The 26,430-nt window shown below is 44.2% G+C and overlaps 1 protein-coding gene across 5 annotated transcripts in view; it reads left to right on the top strand.

Annotated features, from left to right (window-relative positions):
• Positions 1 to 17,109, top strand: part of LOC135510647 (DENN domain-containing protein 4C-like) — a 74,779-nt gene extending 57,670 nt beyond the window's left edge. For 2 of the 5 annotated variants that reach the window (XM_064931732.1, XM_064931733.1), the window contains exons 17-34: positions 1,161 to 1,367; positions 1,639 to 1,767; positions 2,151 to 2,298; positions 2,541 to 2,711; positions 2,982 to 3,107; positions 3,520 to 3,663; positions 3,860 to 5,034; positions 7,841 to 8,045; positions 8,267 to 8,370; positions 11,691 to 11,866; positions 12,251 to 12,436; positions 12,722 to 12,902; positions 13,338 to 13,448; positions 13,757 to 13,894; positions 14,861 to 14,978; positions 15,207 to 15,360; positions 15,479 to 15,543; positions 15,678 to 17,109. In XM_064931732.1, the coding sequence (XP_064787804.1) occupies positions 1,161 to 1,367; positions 1,639 to 1,767; positions 2,151 to 2,298; positions 2,541 to 2,711; positions 2,982 to 3,107; positions 3,520 to 3,663; positions 3,860 to 5,034; positions 7,841 to 8,045; positions 8,267 to 8,370; positions 11,691 to 11,866; positions 12,251 to 12,436; positions 12,722 to 12,902; positions 13,338 to 13,448; positions 13,757 to 13,894; positions 14,861 to 14,978; positions 15,207 to 15,360; positions 15,479 to 15,543; positions 15,678 to 15,814 (3,675 nt within the window). In that variant the 3' untranslated portion in view covers positions 15,815 to 17,109. Of the gene's footprint in view, positions 1 to 1,160; positions 1,368 to 1,638; positions 1,768 to 2,150; positions 2,299 to 2,540; positions 2,712 to 2,981; positions 3,108 to 3,519; positions 3,664 to 3,859; positions 5,035 to 7,840; positions 8,046 to 8,266; positions 8,371 to 11,690; positions 11,867 to 12,250; positions 12,437 to 12,721; positions 12,903 to 13,337; positions 13,449 to 13,734; positions 13,895 to 14,860; positions 14,979 to 15,206; positions 15,361 to 15,478; positions 15,544 to 15,677 lie in introns of those variants that run through there. The other 3 variants (XM_064931734.1, XM_064931735.1, XM_064931736.1) reach the window with 3 other exon arrangements.
• The last annotated feature ends 9,321 nt before the right edge of the window (positions 17,110 to 26,430 follow it).

The following is a 26,430-nucleotide window of genomic DNA, read 5'->3' as shown; positions in this document are numbered from 1 at the left end:
TTTGATATTTGATAGAGCAGTCTGACTGAGCGGTAGTCGGCAGCAGCAGGCTCGTAAGCATTAATTCAAACAGCACTTTCCTGCATTTGCCAGCAGCTCTTTGCAATGCTTGAAGCACAGCGCTGTTTATGACTTCAAGCCTATCAACTCCTGAGATCAATATTACAGTGCCTATAAGAACATCCGATAGTCAAAGGTATATGAAATACAAGTAGTATAGAGAGATGGTCCTGCAATTTCTATAACTACAACCTAAAACTTCTTACCTGGGAATATTGGAGACTCATGTTAAAAGGAACCACCTGCTTCCAATGTTCTCATGTTCTGAGCAATAACTTAAACATTAGCTTTTTTACATGGCACATATTGCACTTTTACTTCTCCAACACTGTTTTTGCATAATTTATACCAAATTGAGCATGTTTCATTATTTATTTGAGACTAAATTGATTTTATTTATGTATAAATAAATATATTAAGTTAAAATAAGTGTTCATTCAGTATTGTTGTAATTGTCATTATTACTTTTTTTTTTTATGTAATCGTCCGATTAATCGGTATCGGCTTTTTTCCCTTCAATAATCGGTGTCAGCATAGAAAAAATCATAATCGGTCGACCTCTAGTGTGTGTGTCTGCGCGGAGGGAAAGGGGCCACTTGTGACCTGTTTTCTAGAATAATAGACCTCCCAGGAAACAATACTTGTCTTTTCTCCCCCTTTCGTGGGAGGCCAATATGTTGTTCCAGTTCCAACAGAACTGTATGTGTATTTTTGTCTGGCATATTAACATATTCACGCATATTCTCACCACAGGCACAAACACATACTGTAGTTGTGGGTGTCGGGACAGGATGTCAAGCCAGTGTGTGGGCGTTGTTATGTCTAAGCTGCTCTTGTCTACGCTCTCGCCTCAGAAGGCCACGAGCAGTATTTGTTGGCCATTGTTCTACGGAGGGATGGGAGGTTCACCATTAGGAACGTGCACAGTCACACTCACTCCAACTCTCTCCTCCCAACTCTAACCAGCAGGAAATGGTGAAGGAGAATAATCGGAAATATGTCATCTAAAATCAATCATAATCAGTCAATTGCGTGCACGTCCCCCACCCCCATAAAAGGGACAAATAAAAGTCATTGAACTGAACTCTGTCCCGCCACAGGAGATCAAGCTGGCCTACAAGATGGCCAAGCGCTTCTACTCCAACCCTCCGCTTTGGGCCAAGTGTCTGTTCAGCCACTGCTACAGCCTGTGGTTCATCTGCCTGCCCGTGGGGGTGAGGCTGGCTCAGTCCAAGAGCTGGGCCATGCAACAGGCCTACAACGTCCTGCTCAAGATGAGGACATCTGAGGTGGAGGTGCTGGATGAGGTGAGGGAGGCTTGGGGTTTACTGGGTGTGTGGAGGGGGTAGGTATAGGGTCGTGAATGCTTATGGTTGGTTGTCTGTTGACGTATGCGGACATAAGTGTGTGTGTGCGTGCATTTGTCTTGTGAATGTTTGTGAACGAGTCTTTGTGTGTGTATGCTCCCATATAATCACTTCCACTACAGTGATGACAACTTCAGTGGAAGTCTAACTACCATTAGGTTTTTATTTTGTTGTGTCCTCTCACACATAGCCGCCCTCTGTCCCTCCGTAGGTGTGTTACCGTGTAGTGATGCAGCTGTGTGGCGTGTACGGTCAGCCTGTCATGGCCGTCCGTGTCCTGGTGGAGATGAAGAAGGCAGGGGTGCACCCTAACGCTATCACCTACGGATACTACAACAAGGTAGGGTACTTACACCAGCCCATACACATGCATAAGCTCCCATTTCACTCCCTTCGCCTTGGCCCTTAACCTTTAATGTTCAGTCTGCATATTAGGATGTGTAGTTGTGGATCTTCACCCATATTGCTTAGGCCTTACATAACTGCAACCAGTTAGGGTTAGGGCACTTAAAGGGACAGTGCAAGATTTTGGCTTGCAAGCTGTACCTGTAGGCTTCCAGTCATTGCGCTAATTAGCAATGTCTGGCCAAACTACCTTCAACTTCAAACTGCACGCAGGGACAAAAATGTCTACAATCTCGCGCTATCCCTTTAAAATAGCCTAAACAAATACCTCAATCCAAAGTATGTCCGTGTTCATCTCCTCTCCACTCATTTCTCCAGGCTGTTCTGGAAGGCCCCTGGCCCAGTCGGAACCGCAGTGGGCTCTTCATGTGGGCCAAGGTGCGCAACGTGGCACGCGCTCTCTCTCAATTTAAACAGGCAGTCCACCGGACTCCCGCCATGGAAGGACCCACCGTCATCACGGCAGGTGAGGTGTCCGAACACAGAGACCGAGCATGGGAGAGAGTCAATCACTTAGGTTGGAATGCTATCACCACAGTTGTTGCACCAAATGCATATCACTTTCTACACTTTTCAAATATTTTAGCTATGTAATGTACCTGTGCTTGTATGTAGGACAATACTCTCTATTTACAATATACTGTAGAAGCCCCCTTGCTATGTTTGTATTGGACTTAAATGGTTAAGTGCAGTAGCTCCCTTTTTTAGCTTGCTCAGGAAGTGATTTAGGCCCGTCAGCGGGCGGCTTGGCGAGCAGCGACGGCGACCGGCTGAGCCACGGGAGTGCAGACAGCTCCAGTGAGTCAAACGGAGAGGATCACACCCTGCTCACACGCAGCCTCATCATTATAGACACTGCAGACAACCACTGCAGCGGAGGTAGACTGCAGCCTGGAGACACTGGACCAAGTCCCTACATGTACAGCTTCCCCTAGCCCCGAACTATTAGCCCCTAGCTACTCGCTTGTTAGCCCCGAACCTCTCATCTATAGCCCCTGGCTACTAGCCTCTAGCCCGTAGCGCCTAGCCTCTAGCTCCAACACCCTAACTTCTTGCACCTACAGCGCCGAGCCTCTAGTCCCTACCCTTCAGAAGTGCACAGATCTGAAAAGACTGGGTAGATTAAGACAGTATGTTTGTGTCCCGCAGGAGTTCAGTCTGATCAAGGCTACGGCTCTAAAGATGAGTTGCACCAGGACCTAGTGGATTTGGCTCAATCAGCAGCCCTTGTAATCGCTGTGGATCAGTGCAGCAAGTCCGCAGCACAGCACAACGGTAACCAGCTCAGCCCCCCCCCGCCGTCTCAGGCATAACATAAGATCTGCAAGATGAGAAGGCAGTGTGTCAGACTTTCGTATTCATTTTTTTTGTTGATGAGCATAAATAAAATAACAAATAATTCATTGCCGATGGTGCATAAAGATGGTGGCCCCCATGTTCTTACCACAGATGCCTCGTTTGCTCAGTTTGCAGTATTGTACATTGCTCTCTGTTACTCTTACTTGTTTTTGTATTGGCAGTAGCAAAGTATACATGTAGATTGGACTGATTTTATTGTTTACGTTGAACCATGTCGTGCGGCGTACTTTAAAACCCCTGTGGGTACTGCTAAAAACAATGACGTCATATCTGAATTCCTCTTACCTTTATGCACCTTCGCCATTGGTGTGCAATCTTGTCTTGTCAGGTGGGGACATAGCTGGCTCGGTGGACAGTGCAGTGGCTGTAGCAGAGCCCCCCAGCCCTGTGAAAGCACTCCCACATGTCCCTAGCATCGTCAAACTGTCCACAGGGGCGAGTTTTGATACCGCCATGAAGAGAGGAGACGCTGGTGAGTGACGGGAGCAGACTCAAACCTAAATCTTAACCTTATCTCATATCTGAGGTTTACACATTTGATATTTGTGGTTACATGTTTGTCTTCAAAACAGCACTGAACTCTGCTTATGGTTATTGGGGGAAATTGTGGACAGAAAATGTCCCCCCCGGTATTGAAGGCATGCCTATGTGTTCATCTCTACCGACAGCCCCTGGGAAGCTGTTCTCTCTGCGCAGCCAGAGCGAGGACATCTCCCTGCCGGTTGAGGGTAGGTCTGCAGCTCCGGGTGGCTCCGGGGTGGCGGGGCCTGCGGTCCAGGTCCAGCGCCAGAAGGCCTTCTCGGAGCGCAGCTGCAGCTTCAGCGCCGAGAGCCGTGCCGGCATGCTGATGGAGAAACATGGTGTGGACCACATCGTCAGCCGCATGGGCGCCGATGCACGGATCTTGGCGGCGGCTCTCTCTGGAGGCGGCACCACCCCCCCGCCTTCGAAGCCGCTTCCCAGTGCGGCCAAAGCCCTCTTTAAGGACCTGGAGTTGGAGTCTGAGGAGGGGCGGGGTCCGACGCTGGGGAAACTATCAGAGGAGGAGGGGCCAGTAACGGACCCAACCCCACTGGAGGAGGGGTTAGGGAAAGAGGAGAAGAGGATGAAAGGTGACCGGAAGGAGGCAGGAGGGGAGGATGAGATGGGTCTAAAGTTGGAGGAGGAAGATGAGGAAAGAGATTCAGGGGGGAGGGGCTCTATTTCTCTGCCAACCTTGGAGATTAAGGAGGTGCAGGTAGGGGCAGACCCCCTCTCCCTCCTTGTCTCGGAGCACAAGGAGTTAGCCTCCATAACCAGTCAGGAGCTGCCGCAATCCCTGCCTGCCATGGTGTCCCGAAACCTGGCAGACGAGATTGAGATGTACATGAGCCTCCGGAGCCCGCTTGGCCCCAAATCCTGTAGCATGGAGCTCCACCAGGAGGGCCAGGGAGGGGACCCTTCCCCGGATGCTGCCCCAGTGAAGCAACCTCAAGAACGGAGGTCCAGCCTCCCCGTGCCCCCTGTCAAACACCCAGGGGGGTCAAGCGAGGACACAACGCCTAAACGCAGCCCCGCAGCAGTCACGCGCTCCAAGACCTTCGCCGTGAAGGCCTCCAGAAGCCCTGCCTCTTCCAGTGGTGTTGTGGCCAGCCCAAGGTCGTCACCGCTGACTGCGCTGGTGAAGTCGTCGCAGAGTGGTTCGCTGGGGTCGGTCATCAACTCCATCTCGGGCATGAAGATGGACACCCTGCTCTCGGGTCCCAAGATAGACGTGTTGAAATCAGGCATGAAGCAGGCAGGGAATCTGGCCAGCAAAGTGTGGGGGGCTGTGGCCTCAGCCTACTCTTACTCTGATGACGAGGTGAGCGGGGATGGACTGCAGAACATGCATACATAGCTAGATTAAATAAAAGATCAAGTAAAATGGTAATTAATTGCACAATAATAACCTGCAACAGTCGGATGACATACAGTGAGATCTGAAATGATTGACACCCTTGACAAAGATTAACAGAAATTACTGTATAAAATAAGGAATTCAAATACTGAGCTGTATTGTATGCAACAAAAAAAGGCAAGTTATGTTATTTTATACTAATACAATTGTTTGGTGCAAGAGATTTTGTTTAAAGAAGTAACACTTTTTTTCTCAAAGTTGGGGGTAAAAATTGACACCTGTTTTAAATACATTTTAATACCACACTTTACAAGGATAACGGCACTGAGCCTTTCAAAAGAAATGTTTTATGAGATTGGAGAACACATTGGGAGGGATCTTAGACTATTCCTCCATACAGAACCTTTCCAAATCCTTGATATCCTTCATCTGCTCCAGGGGAGAACGACTGCCCCCCCTCTCATTGAAGCCATGGAAGTTCAAGGCCGACCGTGATACCGCAGGCAGAAAACAGGATCCCCCATTATAGCAAATGGAAAAATTGCAATCTCCGTGTAAATACAAAAAATAGTACCAATAATTGCTTCTAATTCACCAGATGTATGTCATACACAAGTTATAAGGATCATTTAGTTGCTTTTGGCAGCCTACAGTACCCCTGGTCGTTCTTCAACTTGAGTAACTCAGTGAGAGGGGCAGCACTGAGCTAGCCTGCAACATCACTTCCTGGAGTAGCTCAAACTGTCCATGTTGTGTCTACATGAGACGCCATCTTAACCAACTTAATTTGGCTTCAATGCGCTATCGAGTCTTCACATGGTAATTAATGGTGTCACGTGATTGATGGGTTTGTCCATTCATATATGCAGGAATAGGTCTGCACTTATAGAAGCAAAATAGCCCCATAGCCACTGTTTAATTTGAGCCGGATCCTGCCGGAACAGGTTTATGATTTGCGCAACATTGTAGCCTATAGACCAACGTGTGGCCATTGCTGTGGTGAGATAGAAGCGCACCTGTATCTCTCACAGAACTAGAATGAGATTCACTTTCTATGATCGCTTTCTCTCTCTGCTCTGATAGACATGAGCCTGCCACTACCATCTCTCCAGAGTCATACTTCATCATTTACTTCCTTATAGAATCATAGCCATGGGAAGGATGCTGGTGGTGCCACGGCACCCCTGATAAATTGGAATACATTTGCCAACGTTCTAGAATTACTGCCAACTGTTCAGAAATAAATGAACTCATTCAGAAGACTACACCAGGAGTAGCCACGAGGATCAATAGACTTTAATTATTGCCTAACTGTGGAGTGTAGCCAATCACAATGCATTGCCTACAGTCGGAAATGCGCGGCAAATCTGTCAGTGAACAGCATGCAGCCAAAACATGCCTTTCGCAATACTTCAAATACAATCGTGGGAAAACACAGGTTGGAAAGTAAATGGCTCCTGCTGAAAAGAGAACTAATCTGCCTGTAGGCCACTAAATATGTTATAAACTTCCAAATAGACATATTGAGCGAACAACATCGTTTTACAAAGTAAAACAAGAGAGAGGCTTTTGACACGGGGCCATCAGCCATCGCCGGTGAGTGAGCTGCACATCATCGGGTGAGTCAGTGACACTGGAAAGCTTTTTCAGGACTATAATTTCGTCCTCATGTTGTACAATGTGTCTCCGCACACCTAGGCCTAGGCTAGTGATAGGTTCAAGACAAGGTCTTCTTTATTGATCTCAGAATTTCGTCAGCTACAAAGCAGACTATCATTTGTGAGGTATAAAAAATAAAATAAAAAGAATTCTTCAGTCGTCTGAAATGATGTAGAATTGCATGCGGTGTGTTTATAGAAGGCAAACATTTTCCCAGACCCTAGGCTACAGAACGTTATCGCCATGTGTGCAACTTCTTCAATGGCCTCTACTGCTCTATGCCTGTACCCGAAAGCGAGGATAATGCATGCAATGCTTTATTATAAAGGTGATTTTTATATATTTTGTTTTGCATTCCGATACCTTGCACTGGTCCTAGGACCCTTGTTAAGATCAACGGCATCATGAACTTTACCAAGTACCAGGACATTTTTGCCATAAACTTTGGCTGCTAGTGGACCTCCCAGCAAGACAATAACCACAAGCACACATCAAAATACACAACATTGGCCACAAAATCAACATTTTGCACGGGTCATCTGTCTCCAGACTTGAAACCCATTGAATACGTGTGGTTTGAATTGAAGAAGGCAATCCATACACGCAGACACTGATTAATTCTGTATGGAGGAAACTCCCTCCCAATGTGTTCTCCCATCTCATAAACCATTTAAAAAAAGGTTTGGTGCATTTGAAATCGAGTGTCAATAATTTTGACCCCTACCTTTTTTGAGGAGAAAAAACATTGACTTGTTACACAATTGCTTGGAGAAAGAGATTTTGTTTAAGTATAAAATAATTACATTTCCCCACTTTGTTTTTAGCATAAAATATACCTAAGTATTTGAATGATTTATTTTCTACAATTATTTTTGATTATCTGCATCAAGTGTCTCAATCATTTTGGACCTCACTGTAGATAACACACTGTGAAACACCAGTATATACAGGACAATGATGTAAGACTGACTTTGCAAGCAGAGCATTTAATTTCACAGGTTCATCTTGCAAAGCATATTGCAGAATGCATTCAGTTTTGTACAAGTGAGTAATATGACCATTCACAATCGTTGAGAAGTTTACATTTGGCCTTATTTCCCCATCTTCCCAGGATGAACTGGGCCCCGGCTATAGGGAAAGGGATAGTTTCCCTGCCGGGCTGGATGAGTCCATGCTGTTGGGGGGTGGAGGAAGTGACAGTCCCACCCACAGAGGGCCCACCCACGGCCTGGTGTCCAACGGCCTGACCCAGAGCAGCACCAGCCTGGGCAGCAGCAGTGGGAGCAGTGACATAGGGAGAGGAACCCACTCCACACGTAAGCATACACACACTTGACACACACACAGCTTATATAAATATAAAAAAGTATGCAGGCACACACACACACTGTTTACGCATGCACAAGAAGACAAAACAACGTTACCCGTACACCCATCAACAAACACACTCACAAGATGTGTATGGTTGAAAGTGTGTTGTGATTGTATACTCTCTGTGTGTGTGTGTGTGTGTGTATATATATATATATATATATAGACGTGACTCCAGGAAGGCCAGGCAGAGGTCCAGACTCTGAGAGGTCAGACCAAGGCTCCCACCACACCAGCTCCTCTAGTATCTACCAGAACTGTGCCCTTGAGGTGAGACTATCATACTTTATATTTACAGTTGAAGTCGGAAGTTTATGTACACCTTGGCCAAATACATTTAAACTCAGTTTTCCATAATTCCTGACATTTAATCCAAGTAAAAATTCCCTGTCTTAGGTCAGTTAGGATCACCACTTTATTTTAAGAAGGTGAAATGTCAGAATAATAGTAGAGTGATTTATTTGAGCTTTTATTTATTTCATCACACACCCAGTGGGTCAGAAGTTTACATACACGCAATTAGTATTTGGTAGCATTGCCTTTAAATTGTTTAACTTGGGACAAACATTTCGGGTAGCCTTCCACAAGCTTCCCACAGTAAGTTGGGTGAATTTTGTCCCATTCCTCCTGACTGAGCTGGTGTAAGTGAGTCAAGTTTCTCATGATGCCATCTATTTTGTGAAGTGCACCAGTTCCTCCTGCAGCAAAGCACCCCCACAACATGATGCTGCCACCCCTGTGCTTCACGGTTGGGATGGTGTTCTTCGGCTTGCAAGCCTCCCCCTTTTTCCTCAACATAACGATTGTCATTATGGCCAAACAGTTCTATTTTTATTTCATCAGACCAGAGGACATTTCTCCAAAAAGTACAATCTTTGTCCCCATGTGCAGTTGCAAACCGTAGTCTGGCTTTTTAATGTTTTTTGAGTGGTTTCCTTGCTGAGCGGCCTTTCAGGTTATGTCGATATAGGACTGATTGATTTGCACTGTTCGCACCAAAGTACATTCATCTCCTTCCTGAGCGGTATGACAGCTGGGTGATCGCATGTTGTTTATACTTAGATGTCATAACCGACTTGCCAAAACAACAGTTTGTTAACAAGACATTTGTGGAGTGGTTGAAAAACTAGTTTTAGTGATTACAACCTAAGTGGATGTTAACTTCCGACTTCAACTGTAAGTGGCTACCGTACTCAATATATTGCATTTTTATTTTTTTACCTTTTTTTACCTTTATTTAACCAGGCAAGTCAGTTAAGAAGAAATTCTTATTTTCAATGACAGCCTAGGAACAGTGGGTTAACTTGCCTGTTCAGGGGCAGAACGACAGATTTGTACCTTGTCAGCTCGGTTACTAGTCCAACGCTCTAGCCACTAGGCTACCCTGCCGCCCCATTGTATATATATTTTTTATAATATATGGTCTCACAAAGACTTAGTCAAAGACAGAGTACATACAGAAAGTATTCAGACCCCTTTTTCTACCTTTTCTTACGTTACAGCCTTATTCTAAAAAAAAAAAATTAATCATTTTCCCCCTCATCAATCTACACACAATACCCCATAATGACAAAGCAAAAACAGATTTTTAGAAATGTTTGCAAATATATACAAACACAAAATAACTGAAATATCATATTTAAATAAGTATTCAGATCCTTTATTCAGTACTTTGTTGAAGCACCTTTGGCAGCGATTACAGCCTCGAGTCTTCTTGGGTATTTGGGGAGCTTCTCCCATTCTTCTCTGCAAATCCTCTCAAGCTCTGTCAGGTTGGATGGGGAGCGTCACTGCACCGCTATTTTCAGGCCTCTCCAGAGATGTTCAAGTCCGGGCTCTGGCTGGGCCACTCAAGGACATTCAGAGACTTGTCCCGAAGCCACTCATGCTTTGTTGGCTGTGTGCTTAGTGTCGTTGTCTTGTTGGAAGGTGAACCTTCTCCCCAGTCTGTGGTCCGGAGCACTCTGGAGCAGGTTTTCATTAAGGATCTCACTGAGGGCCTCCCGGGTGGGGCAGCGGTTAAAGGTGCAGTACTGCAGCGCCAGCTGCGCCACCAGAGACTGGGTTCGCACCCAGGCTCTGTCGTAACCGGCCGCGACCGGGAGGTCTGTGGGGCGAAGCACAATTGGCCTAGCGTCGTCCGGGTTAGGGAGGGTTTGGCCGGAAGGAAAATCCTTGTCTCATCGCGCACCAGCGACTCCTGTTGCGGGCCAGGCACAGTGCGCGCAAACCAAGGTTGCCAGATGCAGGGTGTTTCCTCCGACACATTGGTGCGGCTAGCTTCCGGGTTGGATGGCGCTGTGTTAAGAAGCAGTGCGGCTGGTTGGGTTGTGTATTGGAGGACGCATGACTTTCAACCTTCATCTCTCCCGAGCCCGTACGGGAGTTGTAGCGATGAGACAAGATAGTAGCTACTAAACAATTAGATACCACGAAATTGGGGAGAAAAAGTTTTATTTTTATTAATACAATTTTATTTTATTTTTTAAAACTTTTCTCTGTTCATCATTCCCTCAAGCCGAACTAGTCGCCCAGTCCCTGCCGCTGAAAAACATCCCCACAGCACCTTAGGGATGGTGCCAGGTTTCCTCCAGACCAAAGAGTTCAATGTTGGTTTCATCAGACCAGAGAATCTTGTTTCTCATGGTCTGAGAGTCCTTTAGGTGACTTTTGGCAAACTCCAAGCGGGCTGTCATGTGCCTTTTTACTGAGGAGTGCCTTCCGTCTGGCCACTCTACCACAAAGGTCTGATTGGTGGAGCGCTGCAGAGATGGTTGTCCTTCTGGAAGGTTCTCCCATCTCCATAGAGGAACTCTGGAGCTCTGTCAGAGTAACCACCAAGGCCCTTCTCCTATTGCTCAGTTTTGCCAGGCGGCCAGCTCTAAGAAGAGTGTTGGTGGTTCCAAACTTCTTCCATTTAAGAATGATGGAGGCCACTTTGTTCTTGGGGAGCTTCAATGCTGCAGAAATGTTTTGGTACCCTTCCCCAGATCTGTGCCTCGACACAATCCTGTCTCGGAGCTCTACGGACAATTCTTTCGACCTTATCGCTTGGTTTTTGCTCTGACATGCACTGTCAACTGTGGGACCTTATATAGACAGGTGTGTGCCTTTCCAAATCATGTCTATCAATTGAATTTACCACAGGTGGCCTCCAATCAAGTTGTAGAAACATCTCAAGGATGATCAATGGAAACAGGATGCACCTGAGCTCAATTTAAGTCTCATAGCAAAGGGTCTGAATACTTTATATTAAATACATTTGACAAAATTTCTTAAAACCTGTTCTCATTTTGTCATTATGGGGTATTGTGTGTCGATTAATGAGGAAAAATAATATTATTTCATCCAATTTAGAATAAGGCTATAATGTAACAAAATGTGTAAAAAGTCCAGGGGTCTGAATACTTTCCGAATGCACTGTACAGTATGCTGTAGTAATCTGGCAGTTCATACGTACAGGGTGCTATAGGCTCATAATGGACTGTGACCTCTTTCTATCCGTAACCGATAAGTTTGTTACTTAGTCAGGTAGCTTCAGGTAGCCTATGCCAGGTGCATCTGTAATGTGTGTGTGTGTGTGTTTCTAGGTGCTGATGTCCAGCTGCTCCCAGTGTCGATCCTGTGAGTGTCTGGTATACGATGAGGAGATCATGGCGGGCTGGACGGCAGACGATTCCAACCTCAACACCACCTGTCCCTTCTGCCGCACCGCCTTCCTGCCCCTGCTCCATGTCGAGTTCCACGACCTGCGCACCACCACAGCGTGGGTGTTTGTCTGTCTGGGCCATGAAGTATACGCTTGTATAATAGTGTTTTCAATAAAACAGGATGTGAGATTTTCCATGCTAATGTTTAAATTATACTTACTAGTTCATGAAGAACTCCCTAAATGAAGCAGAATTTTGTTGTGAGACACGGTACAATTCAAATGAATCCGATTACATGTACAAAACCAGACAATTAAGCACATTTCCGGAAACGGCTACATAGGAAGATGCGGTGGCGGGCTTTGACATGGGCATTAAATACATTTTAACCTGCTACAATTGGACATACTTCATTATCTTTGTCGAAGTCATTCAAATGTTCTATGTGGCTGGATGTGTGTGCACTTCCCCTGTTTCATTGTGTGTGATCTCACCTACAGTTTCTACCTGAACCCCAGCGCATCAGGAGACAGTATCCACAGCACCAGCCAGCAGGCCACAGCTACAGGCTCCACCGAGAACAAGGTAGGGGCTGCAATGGACACCCAGACCCCTGGCCTCATCAGCTTCCCAGAATCTGAGGACCCAGGAGAGGCCCCGGCCAGCCAGACTGCCACGCACAAGAGGTCGGTTCACAAGAAGTGCCTGTCTCAAAAAAAACACATTTTAATATTCTGTCTCCATCATTATTACCTTTTATCCTTCATCTGATTTGGTGCCTTCTATTCAGTAAATTAAAGGGTTAACGTGTACCTTAATGATGCTAATGTGTAGCTAAGTGAACTTGTTCATCTGTCAATTGAACTGTAAGAACTGAAAAATGACAAGCTGAAAACTCGACTTGGCTCACTCTTGCTTTACATTTTTCTGTTGTTAAAGAGCCTCTGTCTTTGCCCTCTCCTGTCTGTCAGTTTGATACCGGAGCCGGCTCAATCGGATCCCCTGGGCCTGCTGGAGCACCAGGCAGGGAAAAGGGGGACGTCTCTGACACGCAGCAACAGTGTGGGCGGGCCTCTACAGAGCCTGGTTGCCCAGAGAGAACCAGGACACAGCGTGTCCACCACCAGCCTGCCCTGCAGCCTGACAGAGATGGTGAGTGTCCTTAGAATGTCCCTGCAATCCTTCCCACTCAGCGCACCAGGGCTTGAGTCAATTCAATTTCAGGTCAGTAAATTCAGGGTATGAAATTTAAATCAATTCAACGCTTATGAATCGAAAATGAATGATTGTTTTCTGTATGTGGTCTTTCATTGAAATAGAATTTACTCTGAAACTGCAGCACATGTACAGGCCATGCTTTTCTATGCTATTGAGAAAGCAAAGAGGATGTTTACACAGTGCTGTCAAACCACATTTGTCAAAATCCAGAAATAAAATGACTGACCACTGATACGTAATCAGTGGTCACTGTCCAATGGAATAGGTGATTCACTGTGTTTGTGGTGGGAGGCAACAAAGGTTCTATTTATGTGGATGGTCAGGAGTTATGCAACTGACTAAAGCGCTGTTTGTGTGTGTGGTTCTCAGGATGGCCTGGGACAGAAACGGCCCAACCCAATGCCCGTGTCTGTGCCCTACCTCAGCCCCCTGGTCCTCCGCAAAGAACTAGAGACCCTACTGGAGAATGAGGGAGACCAAGTAACACACATTTAACAGATATAAGAATATTTTCAGAAAGAAGCAATATTACAGGACAGCAAAGTGGGACCCATAGATTCTCACATGTAGTATGATTTACAGTATGTGGCATTGATGTTGAAGGGCCCCTGTGTTTTTAAAAATGTCATAAATGTAGCTTGCTGTTGTATGTGTCCCTTGATGTTCTGGTCATTTGTCGCCCTCGCTGTTGCTGCTTCCATTTTTATTTAACTGTTAATCTTTACAGATTTGAACATTAAGCTGTAGTATCGCTTATAAAGCACAGTTTAATTGGTTTTCTCCATCAGGTCATCTACACCCACAAATTCCTGAGCCAGCACCCCATCATATTCTGGAACCTGGTGTTTTATTTCCAACGCCTGGACCTGCCCAGCTACCTGCCTGGCCTCATCCTCACCTCGGAACACTGTAACAATGGAGTACAGGTACATAACCATGCAGAACTCACACACGCTACTCATCTACACAAATATTCACACACAGCTTACAAACAGTGCTCTCTACTCGTGATCACCTCAGAGCGACCAGCCACCATGAACCTTTATTTAACTAGACACGTCAGTTAAAAACAAATTCATATTTACATTGACCATCTACCGGGGAACAGTGGTTTATAACTGCCTTGTTCAGGGGCAGAATGACAGATTTTTACCTTGTCAGCTCGGGGATTCGATTCAGTAACTGGCCCAACGCGCTAACCACTAGGCTACCTGCCGCACCTGTTAAAGGTCATGCACTATCAAAATCATGTTTTTCATTAATGATGGTATTTGAAGGGAACCAGATCAAAGTATGAAAAATGACTTGCTTCTATGTTGATAACGTTTGATCATGTTTGATCATAAAGTTACTGGTCTCCTCCCCCATGTCAAACACTTGGACTCATTATTAAGGGGACAAGATGACATCACCTTAACTCTCTTTTTAATACACCAATGGTATCATGCTATTCTCTTACCTAATTAAAATCAGTACTGTCTTGTAACCAACATCGGCAAAGACACGGTGGTTTATAGCTAGCTAGACAGCTACTCTACTGGTGCCAGCAAAAATAATGTAAAGTTTACACTATTCATCTATGGCAAAGACACTTATATGTTTCCCCTTTCATCTGTGTCTGGTGTTAGATAGTTACTGACTAGCTAGGTTTTTATCCGTGTCTGGTGTTAGCTGGTTACTGACTAGCTAGGTTTTCTGCCAGCATGGAACAAAAGGGGGTGTCATTCAAAACTCAGACGCAGTTGTCATGTCAACACATCTGTCAGTGCTGCTGTGAACCGCATCACAGCCATGAGAGAGAAAGTACTTTTCAGAATGACTGTTCAGGACCTTTAAAGCAGTGCAACAGTAGATAACTGTGTGTCTGTATTTTCCATTCACTATGTCCACAGCTCCACCAGACATCCCTGTCCCAAGACAGTAAACAGGTGTATGTTCAGCTGCTGTGGGACAACATCAATCTGCACCAGGAACCTGGGGATCCCCTCTACCAGAGCTGGAGGACCCTGAGTGACTACACACTCTCTCACACATACATAGCTCTCATACATCTAATCAAGCAATCATTCTCAGAACACTGAGCTGTCTGTCTTAACTTTTTAACATACATGTCCTGCTCATATTTGATAATGGAACACAGTTTGAGTTGACAGCTAATGAATAGAGCCATATACGTAAAAAACAATTATTCTAATGTATTGAATAGTGACTGAGTACTGAAGAATCTCTGTTTCCCAGTGGAGAAGAAGGGCACCCTGGCCCCCACGGATTACCAGGAGACACGGACTCTCCTCAACAGCATCGTCCGCAGCATCCAGACCAACGACGTCTATGGCCCCATCAACCTGCTTCTCCGGGAGGTCAAGAGGAACCCAGAGGTCAAACGCCAAAGGTCAGTCCTCTAAAGCTTATATGTGGGGGTGACACATTTATGAGCCAATGTCAACGTTTGGTGTGAACTTCTCGAATGTAAACTTTAGATTTTGATCTATTTATTGGTCTCTTATCAGGGGTATCTATCGGGAGATCCTCTTCCTGGCGCTGGTGGCATTGGGACGGGAGAACATTGACGTCGGTGAGTGAACTGCATGACACAACCAGTCTTTTTTTTAAACCAAGACATGGATTTGGGTAATTCCAATCATTCAGTGTCTTGTTCCTGAGTTTAATGAGCTAAATTGTTTTTTTCCCCCCTTGTCTCCCCAACAGAGGCTTTTGACCGTGAATACCGCCTGGCCTTTGATGAGCTGAGCCCAGAGCAGCTCAAGGCCCTGCATAAGATCGACCGGCCACCCAACACCAACGTCCAGTGGTGCCTCAAGTGCTTCGGCGCTCCAGTCATCTGATTTGGCCCCTGCTGCCATCTGCTGGACGGTCTGAGGACCTCACTCACACTGGAGAGAAGCAGACAAGAGAAAGGGGGGAAGGAACTTGATGGGTGAGGGTGTAAGGGAGAATTTTTGCACCTTCATATCACCCAAAGATGGTACTATTTCATCCCGAAAGTCCCTTTTGTTGTTCTTTCCCCGCGGGCCGCTTGTATTGCATTGTTATTTATGTAAATACTCTGGAAGGTCAGGAAAAGAGCCTTGTTTATCAAATGTATTTATAAAGCCCTTCTTACATCAGCTGATGTCACAAAGTGCTGTACAGAAACCCAGCCTAAAACTCCAAACAGCAAGCAATGCAGGTGTAGAAGCACTATACATTAACTGAACCGTTGGTAAACGAATAGGTTAACAAAATAACCGTATATGAACAATTAAGCTTGTATGATAGCAAGCTAGCTCCAGTAGCATGGCAGGAAGGGGGGACACCTATGATATAAAATGGTGTGGTGAGAATGTCACTTGTACAGTGTTAGTCCCTTTTATGATCGAGTATGCGTGTCTCTCACTGCCCAGTCCTGAGTGGCTTTGCTCCATCTCTGTCCTATAGCCCCAGGATCTGACCAACACCCCTGGCCCTAGAACCACTTTTTAGTATTCTAGTAGGTGATTTACCCATGGACAGAATACTGATCGTCACTGTCATTGATGTGCACTTTTAGAAACTGTAGCTTTACCAGTCCGTCGGTTGTCTTTTTTGTACATATTTTTCTATATGGGGGATGCCTTGATGCTGATAATGATTTCTACAGATTCAGTCTTCACTATTGTTGTTGTGTCATTGTGGGTGTTTGTCTTTGAATGCAATTCGTTATTGAGAAGTAGATTTCTCTCGTTTTCTGTGTAAATAAGCGTTGGAGATTTAGTTCGAGAACATTCCAGAACCCTGCGAACGTGTCTTAAAAGAAAAGCCTGAACTAAATGTTTTATTCTTACAACATCGACATCCCAATGGGAGAGAAAAGGAATCCGTCGCAGCATACTCAACCTAGAATGTTTCAGGTTTAGCCACTAGCCATTTTGGGGCTAAAAATCAAATGTAACCATGAATAGGAAGGGAACTGAGATGCCAAACTACTGAATGCAGCTCTTTCCTTCCTTGATGCCTTGAGCAAAAGACGAGAGCCGTTCTGTCACAGGGAAAGAAACCACGGTAAGTTACTGCGGTGCCTCAGTAGTAGTGACAAGTCCAACATACAGTTAAACTCTTATGGTAATATATGCTTTCATGTGATTAAAAATCTGCTTGTGTACATGCTTGGGTTACTCCATAATATATCGACAGTATATCTGACTGACATAGAAATATCCCTCCCTTTGAAAGCTTAACCATCATGAAGCATTGTAGTTAAGGAAGATAAGCTAGCTTTTTAAAGGTTTACATATTAGTGAGGTCTGCCTTAATTCATTTTATCCCATCTCTTGTTTTCCTTTTATTGTGAATGGAATATCAACTTTGAGCAGCGGAAGAGACTTTACACAGCACATAAAGGGTTCATTCAAACCGGATAACTATGCCCCGGGCCTGTAGGATCAGGTCTACATCTGTCCATGTCATCTTTATTATTATTATTATTTGAAAGGCAAAACTTATCCAAGCTCAGCACTCCTACTCTAAGACGCTTTAAGAATACGGACCCAGATGACATTACATAAAGTATCATAACGGCTCTACACACCACGTTGAAGGTGGTCCTTTCTAGATACAAATGGGAGAGTCACACAGAAGTGTGAGTACTGTCAGATTGCACTGCTTAGATTAGTACGTGATTTAACCCCAATAGGGATCATCTGTTCCAACATCAAACTTTACCACCGCGGAACCTAAAACCTGCAGGAAACCTAAATCCAACTGTTGATTATTATAACATATGGACAACAACATGTATCAAGCCAATCACAGTGGTGTTATACATTTGATAACTAACTTATATCGAAGCGATTCTATCGTGACATTTGAGCATTTCCTGTTGGCTAAAAGCTGTGCTTGATGTGCTCGTCAGAGGGTGTATACAAAATGGTTCAATCTACCGTCCTGTGGAATGCACGTGAATGTCTATACACTATTGTACTGCAATAAATGAGTTGTGACCTGATTCAAACAAAACCTGATGCATTTTTATACAGTAGTCAATGCATGGGTTTGGGGACAATTACTCGGCTACTCTTCGCCATCCCAATTCTGGAAAAGTTCCTGAAGAATGAATGATTTAAAATAGTTAAATAATTCAATTTGGCTTCACACATAAATTAATGCACGTTGAGGATTATCATCATAGCCCTCTTACAGTAATCGCTCAATAAAATAAAGTACAAGATCATAAACTGTATCGGAATATTTGTAACATATTACTCAGTTCCCTCTGTGGTCTGCAAATAATAAACATCTTACAAGTTCTTCTACTCCGCCTGGCACCGGATGCTATTCTATTTTGCAAAGGGACACTGACGTGCCATTAGCCCAAACCCTAAAGGCTGGATAGATGGGCTCAGAGAACTTTGTGCGGAATGTATGAAGATGGGTCAATGTGCTACAGGAGACACTGTAAAAGGACAGAGTGCCAGCTGACCAGTCCAGATACAGTCCCAGTTTGTTGGAGGGGACAGGTATGGCAGTGCTCGTCATATTGTGCCAGGCCATGTATTGGTCATCAGCACAAAGCAGACTCCAGGACTTGTCATTGTGTCCGAGGAGGAGGTCGTTGTGCCTTCCTCTCCTGCTGATATCTTTGTATGCTATTCCTATAAGTTGAATACTTGTTCCCCTCCACCTCCCAGTAACAGCGTCCAGTCAATCCCACAGTGCATAACACCTGTGTAGGGCGCTCAAACCTGTCTGGGTGATCAAGATATGGTTGCATTTCTCCTCGGGTGACTTCTCTCAGACAGCGAGAGCTCTCTGTGTGCCATGTTTTGGTCTAGTGTCAGCTCACGGGCATCTAATAGGAATGACAGACGAGAAATAAAATAAATATTCATATCCATTTAAATGATATACACTGATCAAAAATATAAACATGCAACAGTTCATATAATCAGTCAATTGAAATAAATTCATTAGGCCCTAATTTATGGATTTCACATGTTCTGAGAGGGCATAGGTCCATGCCAGGCCCAATGAATTAGAATGAGTTTTTCCCCCACGAAAGGGCTTTATTACAGACGGAAATACTCCTCAGTTTCATCAGCTGTCCGGGTGGCTGGTCTCGGGTGATACGACAGGTGAAGAAGCCAGATGTGGAAGTCCTGGACTGCTGTGTAAGTCCTGGACTGCTGTGTTTACACGTTGGATGCACTGCAAAATTCTCTAAAACGACGTTGGAAGTGGCTTATGGTAGCGAAATTAGTATTAAATGCTCTGGTGGACATTCCTGCAGTCAGCATGCCAATTGCACGCTCCATAAAAACTTGATTTCTGTGGCATTGTGTTTGTGTGGCCTTTATTGTCCCCAGCACAAGGTGTACCTGTGTAATGATGTTTAATCAGCTTCTTGATATGGCACACCTGTCAGGTGGGTGTATTATCTTGGCAAAGGAGAAATGCTCACTAATTGGGAGGTAAACAAATGTGTGCACCAAATTTGAGAGAAATAAGCTTTTTGTGCATGTGGAACATTTCCGGGATTTTTTTTATTTCAGCTCATGAAACATGGGACCAACACTGTACATGTTGCGTTTACATTTGTTTTTGTAATTTAAGCTTATTAATCAGAACATTCTTGACTTAGTTCTTCAGGCCAGCTTTTAACCAGCATTCTGCATCATGTTCAACACTAAAGTAGAAGTAGAAGATTAGATCTACAGTCCCTTCATAGCCATAGCGTGCCTGTGTGCAGAAAGGCCACACAATTGTCACTGACAGCATAGATTAGTTATAATGGTTTCTACATTTGTAGTTACCAGATGGTCTGTTTCCTACCTGAGTTTCCCAAGATTATAGAGTGGGTTCTCTAGTAAAGTAGAGAGCAGTTTCACTCCTGGGTTGTTGTAGCTCAATTCTAGTTCTTTCAGGCATGAGGGGTTTGACTTCAGAGCAGAGGCCAGAGAAACACTGCCTTCCATCGTGACTCCACAGAATGACAACTTGCAGTGCAAAGACTTCCGTATTGCGGAACATCCACGTTAGCTCGATTGAAATGTAAAGGCAATGATCCCACGTTCGCGGAGACCGCATTGACGGTAAACGATGCGTATGTCGGCTCAATCGGAAATTACCTTCACATTTTAACGAGGATCTTCCTCTATACTTCTGTTATACAAACTGAATCCAGACCTTATTGAATTATCTCAAGAATCACACATACTCTTTGACCCCACTGTCCTATTCCTGTATGACACTTTTATTTGGTTATGAGAGAGCAATACTTAATCAAAGTAGTTGTCGTTCAAGGTTTTTTCAAGTAGCCTACTTTTGAGGGGAAACCTGTTACCTCAGTGTCTCCAGTTTACAGTGTGGATTCTTCAGTCCAACAGAGAGCAGCTTCACTCCTGAATCCTGCAGGTAATTTACGCTCAGATCCAGCTCTCTCAGCTGTGAGGAGTTTGAGCTGAAGCCAATGTTTCACAGCATTTCTCTGAGATTGCATCCATTCAACCTTAAGAAAATGAGAAAATACAGCATAGTCGAGCTGACCGGTATGAACACAAGTCAATGCATTTATAGTGCATTGTTTTTGTTTGTAAAATAGGCAAAGTATTCAAGTTCTTACATAGCCTTTCTGGATGCTTTGACCACTGGCAGCAGCCTCCGAAGACCTTCCTCTGATTTGGAGTATTTCTTCAGGTCAAACACATCCAGCTCCTCTTCTGAAGTCAACAACAACAGACGAGAGCTGACCACTGCAGGTGAGCTCAGGGAGCTTTGGATCTCCTCCACTAGGGAATGGTCATTCAGCTCAATCAGACAGTGGAACAGGTTAATGCATCTCTCTGGAGACAGGTTTTCTCCTTGATGTACTTGGCTGTCTCCTTGTTGGATTGTGGCCCGATATTGGTCTGCGTCAAACCTTGCAGGAGAATCTGATTGGACTCCTGTGAGAGACCAAGTAGGAAGCGAAGGAATAGATCCAGGTGTCCGTTCTTGCTTTGTAAGGCCTTATCCACTGCGCTCTTGTGGAGGATGCTTGTTGGCATGTGGGTGAGCAGTGGTTTCATTGAACTGGGAGGTTCTTTTACCATCACATTGTCACTGTTGTTGCTGAAGATGAGAAAAACATACAAAACAGCAAGAAACTCCTGAATGCTCAGATGCACAAAGCAGTACAACTTCTTTTGGTACAATCCATACTCTTCTCTGAAGATCTGTGTGCACACTCCTGAGTATTCTAAGGTTTCTTTGACATCAATGCCACTCTCTCTCAGGTCTTCCTCATAGAAAATCAGATTGCCCTCATCCAGTTGTTGAAAAGCCAGCTTTCCAAGTGACATGATGGTTTTCTCATTCCTTTGCTGATTCATCTCATGTTCTCCATGGTACTTCAGGTCCATCTGTTTAGTCAGGAACGTCAGGAAGTGTGTGTACATTTCAGTTTGAGTCTGGCATTTCTCCTTTCTTTTCTTCAGACAAAATTTTATCCAGAACTATCCCTGAAATCCAACAGAAGATAGGTATGTGGCACATAATATGGAGGCTCCTAGATTTCTTCAGGTGCGTGATGATTTTGCTAGTCAGGTTCTCGTCACAGAATTTTTTTCTTGAAGTACTACTCCTTCTGTGGGTCATCAAACCCTCCTACTTCCGTCACCTGCTCAACACACGTAGGGGGGATGCGGTTGGCTGCTGCTGGTCGGAAGGTTATCCAGAGTTGAGCTGAGCGAAGCATATTCCCCATGATGAGGTTGGTCAGCAGCACGTCCACTGAGGTTGACTCTGACATCACAGCAGATCTTATTGTTCTGGAAGTCGAGGAAGTCGACACTCATCCAGACCGTCAAAGATTAACATGACTTTGTATTTGCCATAGTTGGAGATACCTGATGTTTTGGTTTCCAACAAGAAGTATTGATGAAGTTCCATCAAGCTGTGCATCTCCTCCATCAAATTCAGCTCACGGAATGGCAGTGAAATTATGAGTTGAATATCTTGATTGGCTTTTCCTTCAGCCCAGTCCAGAATGAACTTCTGCACAGAGATTGTTTTTCCAATGCCAGCAATTCCCTTTGTCAGCACAGTTCTGATCGGTTTCTCTTGTCCAGGTAAGAGTTTGAAGATGCCATTACATTTGATTGGTGTATCTTGTGTTGCTAGTCTCCTGGATGCTCTCTCAATCTGTCTCACCTCATGTTCATGATTGACCTCTCCACTTCCACCCTCTGATGTACAGCTCTGTGTAGATGTTACTGAGAAGAGTTGGGTTCCCCTGCTTAGCTATTCCCTCAAATACATGTTGGCTTTTTGTTTAATTTGGCACACTGCTAGCTCTCCTAAAAAACTCAGAAAATAATGTTATTAAATCTGACATGAAATCTATGTGAGAATGGTTCTTTATCACTTTTTGTATGACTGCCTGACTCCTTTACACAGATAGTTTCCTTGGTGTCCACATCACCAACAAACTATCATTGTCCAAACACACCAAGACAGTTGAAGAGGGCACGACAAAGCCTATTCCCCCTTAGGAGACTGAAAAGATTTGGTATGGGTCCTCAGATCCTCAAAAAGTTATACAGCTGCACCATCGAGAGCATCCCGACTGGTTGCATCACTGCCGGGTACGACAACTGCTCGGCTTCCGACCCCAAGGCACTACAGAGGGTAGTGCATAGGGCTCGGTACATCACTGTGGCCAGGTTTCCTGCCATCCAGGATCTCTATACCAGGTGGTGTCAGAGGAAGGCCCTAAGAATTGTCTACGACTCAGCCACTCTACTCATAGACTGTTCTCTCTGCTACCGCACGGCAAGTGGTACCGGAGCGCCAAGTCTAGGTCCAAAAGACTTCTTAATAGCTTCTACCCCCAAGCCATGAGTCTCCAAAACAGCAAATCAAATGGTTACACAGATTATTTGCATTGCCCCGCCCCCCCATTTTACGCTGCTGCTACTCTGTTTATTATCTATGCATAGTCACTTTAATAACTCTAACTACATGTACAGTTGAAGTTGGAAGTTTACATACACCTTAGCCAAATACATTTAAACTCAGTTTTTCACAATTCCTGACATTTAATCCTAGTAAAATTCCCTGTTTTAGGACAGTTAGGATCACCACTTTATTTAAAAAATGTGAAATGTCAGAATAATAAGAGAGTGATTTATGTCAGCTTTTATATATTTCATCACATTCCCAGTGGGTCAGAAGTTTACATACACTCTATTATTTGGTAGCATTGCCTTTAAATTGTTTAGCGTGGGTCAAATGTTTCGGGTAGCCTTCCACAAGCTTCCCACAATAAGTTGGATGGATTTTGGTCCATTCCTCCTGACAGAGATGGTGTAACTGAGTCAGGTTTGTAGGCCTCCTTGATCGCACACACTTTTTCACTTCTGCCCATAAATTCTCTATGGGATTGAGGTCAGGGCTTTGATGGCCACTCCAATACCTTGACTTTGTTGTCTATAAGCCATTTTGCCACAACTTTGACACCAAGCATACTACCACTGTCCATTTGGAAGACCCATTTGCGACCAAGCTTTAACTTCTTGACTGATGTCTTGAGATGTTGCTTCAATATATCCACATAATTTTCCTCCCTCATGATGCCATCTATTTTGTGAAGTGCACCAGTCCCTCCTGAAGCAAAGCAACCCCACAACAAGATGCCACCCCCGTGCTTCACAGTTGGGATGGTGTTCTTCAGCTTGCAAGCCTCCCCTTTTTCCTCCAAACATAACTATGGTCATTATGGCCAAACAGTTTTATTTTTATTTCATCAGACCAGAGGACATTTCTCCAAAAAGTACGATCTTTGTCCCCATGTGCAGTTGCAAACCGTAGGCTGGCTTTTTTTATGGCGGTTTTGGAGCAGTGGCTTCTTCCTGGCTGAGCGGCCTTTCAGGTTATGTCGATATAGGACTCGTTTTACTGTGGATATAGATACTGGAGGACACAGATAAAAGTATCTTCACAAGGTCCTTTGCCGTTGTTCTGGGATTGACTTGCACTTTTCACACCAAAGTACGTTAATCTCTAAGAGACAGAACGCGTCTCCTTCCTGAGCGGTATGACGGCTGAGTGGTCCCATGGTGTTCATACTTGCGTTTTATTGTTTGTACAGATGAAAGTGGTACCTTCAGGCGTTTGGAAATTGCTCCGAAGGATGAACCAGACTTGTGGAGGTCTACAATTTGTTTTCTGAGGTCTTGGCTGATTTTTGATTTTCCCATGATGTCAAGCAAAGAGGCACTGAGTTTGAAGGTAGGCCTTGAAATACATCCACAGGTACACCTCCAAATGACGTTAATTAGCCCATCAGAAGCTTCTAAAGCCATGATATCATTTTCTGGAATTTTCCAAGCTGTTTAAAGGCACAGTCAACTTAGTATATGTAAACGTCTGACCCACTGGAATTGTGATACAGTGAAATAATCTGTCTGTAAACAATTGCTGAAAAAATTACTTGTCTCATGCACAAAGTAGATGTCCTAACTGACTTGCCAAAACTATAGTTTGTTAACAAGAAATTTGTGGAGTGGTTGAAAAACGAGTTTTAATGACTCCAACCTAAGTGTATGTAAACTTCCAACTTCACTGCCTTCAGAATGTATTCACACCCTTTGATTTATTCTACATTTTTTGGCCGAAAAAAGTTCAGGAGTAAAAATTTGCATGGACTCACTCTGTGTGCAATAATAGTGTTTAATGACTTGTCAGTGAATCTGTTTGAAATTCACTGCTCGACTGAGGGACCTTAAAATTATCTGTGTGGATGTGAGGATACAGAGATCAAGGTCCCTCAATCGAGCAGTGAGGTTTTCTAATGCCTAGCAAAGGGCATCTTATTGATAGATGGCTCTTAATAATATCCCTTTGATCATGGTGAAGTTATTAGTTATATCAATATACCCAGTCAGTACAAAGATACAGGTGTCCTTCCTAACTCAGTTGCCGGAGAGGAAGGAAACCACTCAGGGATTTCACCATGAGGCCAATGGTGACTTTAAAACAGTTAGAGTTTAATGACTGTGATAGGAGAAAACTAAAAACGGAACAACATTGTAGTTACTCCACAATGTTAACCTAATTGACAATGAAAGGAAAGCTTGTACAGAACAAAAAAATATTCTAAAACATGCATCAAGGCACTAAAGTAACACTGCAAAAAATGTGGCAAAGCAATTAACTTTTTATCTTGAATACAAAGTGTGTATATTTGATTTGCCCTAAACATATTACGGAGTACCACTCTCCATATTTTCAAGCATAGTGGTGGTTGCATCATGTTATGGGTATGCTTGTAATCGTTAAGGACTGGGGAGTTTTCAGGATAAAAAAAAATAAATGGAATGGAGCTAAGCAAAGGCAAAATCATACAGGAAAACACAAGGCCAAATCTACACTGGCGTTGCTTACAAAGAACACAGTGAATGTTCCTGAGTGGCCGAGTTCATCTTGACTGAAAACTACTTGAAAATCTATGGCAAGACCTACAAATGGTTGTCTAGCAATGATCAACAACCAATTTGACAGAGCTTGAATCATTTTAAAAGAATAAATGGGCAAATGTTGCACAATCCAGGTGTGGAAAGTTCTTAGAGACTGGCTTTAACACAAAATGTGGAATAAGTCAATGGGTATGAATACTTTCTCAAGGCACTGTATGTATACTGAACAAAAATAGATGCAACAATTTCAAAGATTTTACTAAGTTCATATAAGGAAATCAGTAAATTGAAATCCATTAATTAGGCCCTAATCTACAGATCTCAAGACTGGGAATACAGACATTCATCCGTTGGTAACAGAAACCCCAAATAAAAGTATGGGCGTAGATCAGAAAACCAATCACTATCTGGTGTAACCCCCATTTGCCTCGTACAGCGCGACACATCTCCTTCCTATTGAGTTCATCAGGCTGTTGATTGTGGCCTGTGGAATGTTGTCCCACTCTTCTTCAATGGCTCTGAAGTTGCTGGATATTGGCGGGAACTGGAGCATGCTGTTGTACACGTCTATCAAAAGCATCCCAAACATGCTCAATGGGTGACATGTCTGGTGAGTATGCAGGCCATGGAAGAACTGGGACATTTTCAGCTTCTAGGAATTGTGTACAGATCCTTGCAACATGGGGCCATGCATTATCATGCCGAAACATGAGGTTATGGCGGCGGATGAATGGTATGACAATGGGCCTCAGGATCTTGTCACGGTATCTCCGTACATTCAAATTGAAATCAATAAAATGCAATTGTGTTTGTTGTGGGGAACTCTGTTCAATGTTGACATCAACAAACCGCCCACGTGATGCCATACATGTGGTCTGCGGTTGTCAGGCTGGTTGAGCGTATTGCCAAATTCTCTAAAACGACATAGGAGGCAGCTTAGGGTAGAGAAATGAACATTCAATTCTCTGTCAAAAGCTCTGGTGGACATTCCTGCAGTCTGCATGCCAATTGCACGCTCCCTCAAAATTTGA

This window comes from Oncorhynchus masou, chromosome 23, assembly GCF_036934945.1.
Source record: "Oncorhynchus masou masou isolate Uvic2021 chromosome 23, UVic_Omas_1.1, whole genome shotgun sequence".
Lineage (NCBI taxonomy): Eukaryota > Metazoa > Chordata > Actinopteri > Salmoniformes > Salmonidae > Oncorhynchus > Oncorhynchus masou.
This window is presented reverse-complemented; position numbering and strand designations above follow the sequence as displayed.